This window comes from Eublepharis macularius, chromosome 1 (genome assembly GCF_028583425.1).
Source record: "Eublepharis macularius isolate TG4126 chromosome 1, MPM_Emac_v1.0, whole genome shotgun sequence".
NCBI lineage: Eukaryota > Metazoa > Chordata > Lepidosauria > Squamata > Eublepharidae > Eublepharis > Eublepharis macularius.
The window spans coordinates 165,037,069-165,046,167 of record NC_072790.1 but is presented as its reverse complement, the minus strand read 5'-3'; the positions used below and the strand labels follow the sequence as shown (position 1 = coordinate 165,046,167).

The 9,099-nt window shown below is 40.5% G+C and overlaps 1 protein-coding gene across 2 annotated transcripts in view; it reads right to left on the bottom strand.

Annotated features, from left to right (window-relative positions):
• Window positions 1–1,371: 1,371 nt before the first annotated feature.
• CDC42EP3 (CDC42 effector protein 3) overlaps window positions 1,372–9,099 on the bottom strand; it is a 36,519-nt gene continuing 28,791 nt past the window's right edge. For both annotated transcript variants that reach the window (XM_054982750.1, XM_054982743.1), the window contains one exon: window positions 1,372–3,596. In XM_054982750.1, coding sequence (XP_054838725.1) covers window positions 2,579–3,346 — 768 coding nt within the window. In that variant the 5' untranslated portion in view covers window positions 3,347–3,596 and the 3' untranslated portion in view covers window positions 1,372–2,578. The remainder of the gene's footprint in view (window positions 3,597–9,099) is intronic.

The following is a 9,099-nucleotide window of genomic DNA, read 5'->3' as shown; positions in this document are numbered from 1 at the left end:
AGAACTGATACATTTTTTTCCCTTTACATCTGAATTGAATTGCCATCTTGTTAATTGTTTGAACCCAGTTTATAATACATAAAATTATATTGAGCAAGATTCCAGTCCAGCAACACCTTAAAGTCTAACAAGATTTCCAGGGTATGAACTTTTGAGAGTCAATGCTCCCTTTATCAGAGATATTGATTTATTTTCTATCAGATCACCTTCTATCAGCGTAACTGTACAGATGCTTTTGAATTAGGATTGTTCAGTGGTCAGAATGGAAAAGAAAGTCTGTTAAACTGTAACAAGTTGCGTTTCATTCTAAAGCATTACCTACTCCTACACAGATCCAGAGGAGTTAGCCATGTTAGTCTGTAGTTGCAAAATAGTAAATAGTCCAGTAACACCTTTAAGACTAATCAACTTTATTGTAGTGTAAGCTTTTGAGAACTACAGCTCTCTTCGTCAGATGCATCTTGCATTTAAGAGCCAGCAGCAATTTGGATCTGTCGCAGCACTTATTGAAGCAAGTGGACCCATGGAAAGAAAATCATCAAGACTCCCAGGATTTTAGGCTATACTCACCCTTCAACTAGATTTATGTCTGCTATAAAAGTTACATTTCACTGTATGGCACCAATTGTGCATGTTACTCTACACTATAACAAAATTAAGATGCCACAGTTTAAGGTAAATGATTGTTAAAGACTAACAGAGATATTTTGACATACTACGCCATAATAAGTCAGTGGTGACAAGGCAGCTGTTGCAGGGAAAGTAGTTAACTCCTGCTTTATGAAAATAAAATAAAAATAAAAATCTAAGATAGATTTAGGTACATATTACTGACTATGCTGCATAAATGTTCTAAAACAAGGGATTAACTAAAATCAAGAGGTTTTATGGCTAAGGGAACTCCAATGCATATGCAGATCCAGCTGCAAGGGATCTCTCTCCATCCCTACAAAAGAAGAAGCTCTACATGCCTATTTCTCTGTGTTCACTATCTGCTCAGCACCAGTGTATGAAAAAGGGTGCTCTGACTCTCGAAAGCTCATATTCTGAAAATCTTGTTGGTCTTTAAGGTGTGACTGGACTCAAATTCTGCTGTTCTACTGCAGACCAACACTGCTACCCACCTAATTATGCACAGCAACAGTAACATAATAGGGCAATCGCTGCACGTAAGGGCTCATTTGAGCACAGATGAGGAGGAATGAATTTTGCAAAGTCTATTTTCATTCTGAGATAACACTAATGTCTGAAACAAGTGGCACAGAGAAATACTCTTAATTTAAACTGCTGAGGCACATAACTAGTAAAATTCAATAGGAAAGCACAGAAAATGAGTCTCAATCAAATCAACTCAATCACAGGTTTTTCCACATTTATTCTTTATTGTATTGCACAAAGTAGCTATGCAATGCAGGGACATCACTACATTCCCTGGAATACCATCTGTTGCAGCACAATCTCATTCGAGTGTTGTGAGTAGTCAGTGCTTTCCTCTAAAACATAAAATAATCCATTGCAAAATTTGACATTTGTGTGTCAGTATCAATAACCGAAAGAACAAAGCTAAAAGATCAAATACATATTTTTTTTTCTGCACACGTGCACAAATGTACAATTTATACAAAGGTTTTCCAAGAAAATGCCAAGCAACAACTTTCTGGTGCAATCCTGTGTGTATGTAGAACTTGCCATAAAAAGTCTAATGTGCATAAAAATAGATTTCAGCTCCTAAAATAATTTAATTGCAACTGCAGTTTACCATTTCATCTTTTTTGAAGTGAATTTTCTTGAACTGAATACATTTTGAGTTAGAACTGGAGGCTCAAGTAACTTCAATGGCACCATTGTATTGGCCACATATACGTTCCATAATAGTTGAACAGAAGAAAGCTATTCCCATCTGAGTACATATCTATGCATTAACACTGAAGGATAACGGTACAGCAAGAATGAAAAAAAATTGCTAAGAAAAGAATCTCTCATTCTGGGAAGGAGAGGAGTTACACATTAAGTAATGCTGAACTAATTAACATTTAACCTTCACTTCATAAATCTTCTGCTTAACATATATAGGATCGTGAAACTGAACTTAATTAATTTAAAGGTCACCCAAGTATTATATTAACAACAAGCTTTGTTTCTTAGAAAACATTTAACATTTGTAGGAAAATGTGTCTTTAAAACATGTCCTCTTGATGTGAGACATTTGCCATATGAAAAAAAAATCATGGACATTAAGTAAAAAAATATTTTTGATTCTAGAAAACTTGTCAACTGCAAAGAGAATTGATTTTGTACAGATACAGAGAATACAACTGAGCCAAAGTTAAGCTTTTATAAATCTCATTAATTTTCAAACGATGAAATTTAAGCATGTGTTTAACTCTTCTTCTGAAATCAACATGCTCGAACCTAATGTAGTAAATGTTTACTCAGAAGTAATTCCCACCAAGTTCAGGAAGTCTTATTTCCGAGGGAGTTTGCATAGGAGGACTGCAATCTTAAATGTTTAGCTTTGGCTGGATGGTGCCCCTTACATTTCAGTTGCGTTTGTATGAGGTGAAAAGCACAGCATGTTCTAGGATTTGTTTTTGTCCATTACGTTGAGCACTTCATCCAAAAGTGAGGGCCCAAGGTCAAGCTGCAGAGATAGGAGAGGCTCAGCCAGATCTGAGAGGGATTCTTCGGATTTAACTGGAGTCTCGGTCAGGTCACATGAAAGATGGTCGTTGTCAAATAAGTCCTCTGTTTGCCATTCAGTGTATTGTTCTGAAAGACTGGATGAATGACTGTCTCTTCCGTTAGCATAATGCGATGTCGAGACGTTCCGCTGCCATGTGATGTCATCTTTGTATAGTTTCCCATTCTCCAACTGTTTGCTCTTCTCCTGTAACTTTTCTTCCATTACAGGCTCACAACTATGCCTGGGATTCCTTAACGGCCCCAAAGAGTCCTGCTTTGAATAAAATGTCACCGGTGACAACAAGGGCAGCATGAGGGCTTGAGAACCACCGATGGCAGGGAGCGATATGGCATTTTTGAGCACCGGGGAAGGCGTTTCTGTAAACACTGAGTCAGAGGTGCTGTTTGCCCTCAGGAACTCATTGTGCCCTCCACACTGACTGCCTGTTTCTCCTTCGTTCCCAGGTAAGAGCTCATAATTTCCTTGCAAAAAGGAGATGTCTCCAAAAACATCATGTTGTCCTTCTTTCCCAATATGAATTGTGTGTCGAAAGTCACCAAGAGGTGGGCTGATCATGTCAGGAGACAAAATGTCCCTCAATTTAAATTTCTTTCCTTTCTTATTGTTGCCAGCTTTCAGGTAGATGGGTGTCTTGGCAGGCATCTTTTGGCGGCGTCTGACAAAGCCTGGCTTACAAAGGAAGAATTTTTTTTTTAAAGTCCACAAGTCTGAGTTCTTCCTTCTCCAGAAAAATATTCGTGTTTTCTTCTTCACATTATTGTTCAGTGATTTCTCCCAAGTAACAGAAGTCTGGAACTTGGAGAACTTCAGTGTAAGTTTCCTTCTCAAGGTTAAGTGGCTAACACTCCGCCAGGCTGCAAGAGAATTCCCTTACTTCCAGGATTTCAGAAACCTGTAAGAGAAACAAAACAGGTTATTATTAATCAAGTAGTCTCATATTTGCAGAAACAACTTGTAATGTTGCTGACAGTTCCAGCCTGGAGATTAGCCTTGTGATGTGGCTTCCCTTCAATAGGCAGGATAAACGGAGTCATCTAACAAGGCCAACTAATCCTTCTCCTGACTGTGTACATTTTTGAAATCAGAGCTCCTTAGACATGTTTGCCAAACACAATTCATTTAATAAGCTCACTATCTTGGTTCCTTACTCCTTTCAGTTTGTCAGTCACTTTCTAGCTCAGTGCAAAGCCAAGCCCACACACCTTTAGGCATTCCAAAAACACTTCTAAACATGTACCAAAAAGCCCTGCCAAAATTAAAAAGAGATTTATAAATATATATTTGAAATATAAATATATATTTGAAAACGTGAAGCTGGAATATCTTTATATACATACTATGAAATAATGTTTTAAACATGTGCCTACAAATTTTAGGGTATATCTGTTCAGTGTGCCCTTACCAACCCTTCATTCTTTGTTGATTTCTGACAAGCCCTAATTCACAGACTAAATACCCAGTAGCAATAAAAAGAAAGGACGCTAGAAGACAACCCCAGTGACATGCCGCGATCACTACAAGAATTCTCCTGGTATATTACAAGGAGAAGCCTGGTGGGAGACATCAGGTTTATACAGAGTATGCTATTAAATCACCGGTCACCAAACAGTGTGATTGTAAGCAGAGGATGTAATTTTGGTTAGGATTGTAATGAATATTATCTATACATGATATAGATCAACATAATTTGGTCTGTGCCATAATCAGAAAGAAATCAAGCTTCTGATAACAGTTGAGTTGTGCATATAAATTACACAATTAAATAATTAAGCAAATGAAAGACTCATAGGAAACAACACCAGAGTCTGAGATACATCAACAGACATAGCTTCTCACTCCTGTCACAGACAGAAATGGTTGTTCCCAACTCATCATAGACGTTCCTTCACCTATTATCTGTCTCTGAATACTGGATGCTGGGACAAATAGAGGAGGAGGATGTCCTTATGCCTTAGTTGTAAGCTTCCCAAGGGTATTTTTAAGATAATTTGCCAATAGCTCTGGGTGTCCTCACTTTCAGAAATGTGGTTGGCTAGCAGGGACAGGGCTTTTTGAGTTATGGAGCTCAGACTATGGAATAGCTTCCCCAGACACGAACCTACTTTATTGACTTTTCAACATCTACTTTGTTTGTAATTCCCTGCAGTTTCTGGAGTTTGGCTGGAAATATTTGGATCAATATTTTTGCTGCTGCTTTCTTTTTTAAGATGGCTTTTTTGTTATTCTTGCTTTTATTATGACTGATTGTTTAAAATTTGACTGAGCGCCACCTTGGTCTGCATAATAAAAAGGAAAGATAAAAATGTATTTCCTTAAAAAAAACAAATTTGGCTGCCCACAGATGCAAACAGACTACTGGTTAGAAGGAGACAAGTGACTTTCCCAAACGTTCAAAGTGACTACGAGAAAGCAGTTGGGTTTGAACCCCCAAATGTCAAACCTCGTCTTTAAGCCAACATTTGCTGCAACCAAACATCTGTTTGCATCATGCTACCAGTGCCAGCCTCAGCAGCATTGCACTCTTCCAGGTCCACTGAAGTCAATGGGCTTAGAAGGCTACAACACTGCTTAGAAATGCACAGTATACTACCCATTATAGAATTTAAACATGTAATCTACTTAGTAAACTTTATTAAGGAATTGGGGTCAAAATGTATGTACAAAATGAAATCTCTGGACTTGTGCTTTTTTATCTCTTTCACAAAACTATAGATTTAGTTGTTATCCCAAACTGCCACCTGTCCTGAAATTTCTATGAATAGGATATGAGGGCAACAGATTCACTGTTCATCTCAAGCAACAGTTAAAAGATATACTACTATTGAACATGGAGGCTCCACTTAGCCTTCTTAAATATTAGCTGTTGAGGGACCTATCTGCCCTCTTCTATATATATATAAAGACAAGTGTCCTGACTGACTCATCAACGCCCAGCCCAAACCCCTGGACCTAGAAACATGAAATTTGGGGAGAGTGTTCCTTTTGTGATGTAGAGGCTCACTAAGAAGGGATTTTAAGAAACTCACCCCCTAAGGGGATAAAAAAGGGTCAAATGTGTTTTCCCATAGGGATACAGCTTCCCTGTGTGGCTGACAGGGTGCTCCCCACCCCGCCGCTGCCAACTGCCACTCTTCCCTGAGGTTATTTGCATATGGGCCTGATTGGTCATCTCCCCAACATTCTAAAGAGTATACAGTTGCTATTGGGAGTCAATGAATGTGACCCGAGGTAAAAATACACCTCCCAGTCTTCCCTTCTAGGGCTGCCAATCTCCCTGTGGGGCCTGGCTTTCCTGTGTGGCTAGCAGGCTCCTGCCTGTTCACACCCTCCCCCTCCCTGATGGGTCAGCTGTGGAACTCTGTGTTCTGAGGTAAAAATCAGGTAAAGGAAACTGCAGACAGTTGAAGAAAGACAGTACAAGACTCCTGAAAAGGGATTTTATATAAAAGTCAGTATGGCAACTGAGTTTTTAAATGTTCATGGGGAGATGGTGCGCAACCTTTCTAAGGCCCATTTCAATGCAAACCTCTCACATGAACCTGCCGAAATGCCCACCTCACACCTCTTGCAGCTATCATCTCTTACTGCCCCCAAGAAGCCTCCTGGCAGATGTTGTGCAAGATATAACGATGTTAAAATGAGGAAGCAACTTAGAGATGCAGCAAAGAAATATGCACATCGTACTCCTGTGGTGCACTGAGCAGCAGTGGCCAAGTACCAGCAAGTCCCGAGTCCAAGGGAAAGGTGACCATCCCTGCAGGCCTGGGCACAGTAGTGACAACCCTAGCAGATCTAACAGCCAAGATATACCCTAATATTGCCACTTTCACAGAGAAGTCCATGGACAGGCTGTGCAAGCATGCCATTCTGACCCTCAAGAATGGCAAGGCTGCCATCATTAATGAAACGCAACTCCCTCGAAAGGGCAGAAATGGAGTACAGATCTGTGGACTCAGTGGTGCAAATGGATGAAGCAGTCCACTATCTCAAGGAGTTCCTCAACATGCTCAACTCTCTTGGCTTCCCAGCCCACAAGCTTCTTCTCAAAGTGGGGGTTCCAGTGATGCTGCTCTGGAACCTCAACCCACCCAAACTCTGCAATGGCACTAGACTGTGAGTGTTTACCAGCAGTGCTCAGGGGGAGATGATGTTCATACCATGCATACCACTCATACCATCAGATAACCTCTTCGAGTTCAAGAGACTGCAGTTCCCCCTCAAGGTCTGCTTTACTATAATGATCAAGAAGTCCCAGAGTCAGACACTGAAGGTGACAGGAATTGACTTGAGGGACGACTGCTTCTCACATGGGCAGTTCTATGTGGCCTACTCCAGAGTGAGCTTACCCAGCAGCCTGGCGATCCTTGCGCCTGAGGGAAAAACCACCAATGTGGTCTACAAAGAAGTCCTTTAGTAGGAAAAAAACTGGTTGTATGTATTTTTCACTTTATTTATTGGACTACAATTTTTTCTTTTAAAAAATCTCTTCAATAAAATGTTACATTTCAAAATTCACTTCATCAGTTTTCAGCATCAACATTCTTCACTTTATTCAAACATCTTTGTGAAGCTCGGGCACTATGCTATTATACTACAACCCCGCCCCCCAACAAACCAAAAAATGTTACATACCCATAAATATTATAACTGGATTTAAAGTAGTTAAATACCGTAACAAAGCATGGGTATCAAGCTAGTCCTCTTATAATACTATCAATATATCTAATTCTCAGTGTGGCCAAATCTGTGGATACCTATATCCAGAGAGTGGAGGCATTAGCAGACAAGACATCTTTCTACAAATATAAATAATGCTCCAGGTTTGCAGAAAAAGTTGGAATTTAAATAAAATACATGGGAGATTACCTTCCCTCCAAGAAAGAAAAGAAACCGTGCCTACAGCTTTAAGAACTGGATGCCCTCAGTGACCATTGCTAGGTAACCACAATACCTGCAGGCAAAGTAAGGGGCAGGGGGAAGAGGCAGGGACCTTTCTAGAACTATTTTGGCCTCTGAGAGAGGACAAATTATTTTCTCACTCTGCAAAGGTCAGGGATGTGCTATTTGGCCCAAGGCAGAAACTCACTTATATGCTTGTGTTTGCCAGCTGGAGTTACCAGCAGACCCGGAGAAAAATATTCTGTCCCTTTAACAGATGTTTAGTTTGTGGAAATGGACATCTGGAGCTGCAGAGAGCAAGTCTGAAGCCTCTTTTCCACACATGATAGGGTCACAATCTGAACTAGGCACTACACACAGAGAGGCCTTAAGGGGAACTCACAACTCATGCCTGTCTGTTATAGAGGACACATGGGAGGGACCTCAGATGCTGAGAATCTCTGATAATCTCTCATCTAGTAAGGTCACATTCTCTCACCACTAGTGTTGCCAACTGGCCTTGAGAAAAATGTCCTGTGCCCTTAATCGAGGCTTAACATATGGAAATGAGCAGCTGAAGCTTTTCATGGCATGGGGTAAATCCCATTCAGCCTCTACTAAAGGGAGAGGATATTTTTTCTCCAAGTTGGCAGCCTTACTTACCTTATAAACCTCAACCAACCAAGCTTAAAGCAAAATGCCTCTGAATATATGCAAAGTGCCTTTCTCTTATTACACCTTCTGCGCAAAAGAAACATAGTGTCCACCTTAGCAGCAACACACATTAATGTGCGGTACCATCACCCCATTTATTAAGAACAAGCAGAATCATAAGGGTGCACAGGCGAGACTGAAATAATTGGAAAAATGCAATGCAGGTTTGGAAAACCATTTGAACTTGCAGATTATCTTTGAGAATCCACAGACTGCTTTTATCATTGGACACTGTATTCAAAATCAGCCTCCCCCAACGCCCTTAAAATCCTGGAACAGATCAGCGACCTTCAAATTCAACAGATTGGGATTTTCCCTAGAAACACAGCAATCTTATACTTAGGACTGAATAGGACTTACTTCTGAGTAAACATGCATAGGATGATTCTGCAGCCTTTAAGAACAACCCTGCTGAACTTCATCTAATCCAGCATCCTGTTTCCTACACCATGATCAAGCAGATGTCCCAGGAAGCCCACAAGCAGGGCACAAATGCAACAGCCTTCCCTGCCGCTCAGCTCGCTGAAATAGTTTTCAGTAGTATGCTGCCCCTGAACATGGAAGTTCCAGTTAGCAACTACGGTTAACAGCCACAGATAGACCTAACCTCCATGAATTTGTCTAGCCCCTCCTGCCACGCTGCTGTCCTCTTTACAAAAAAAAGGCTAAATGGTGATGTCCTTTGCACGGGTGAATTATCTACCCTGAGTTCAATGCTTTGGGGAAGTTTTTTCCTGCTTTCCCACAGCATCTTGTACATTTGGGCACCTCTGGAGGTTCCCTTAGTTTTTCTCCCATCTTTC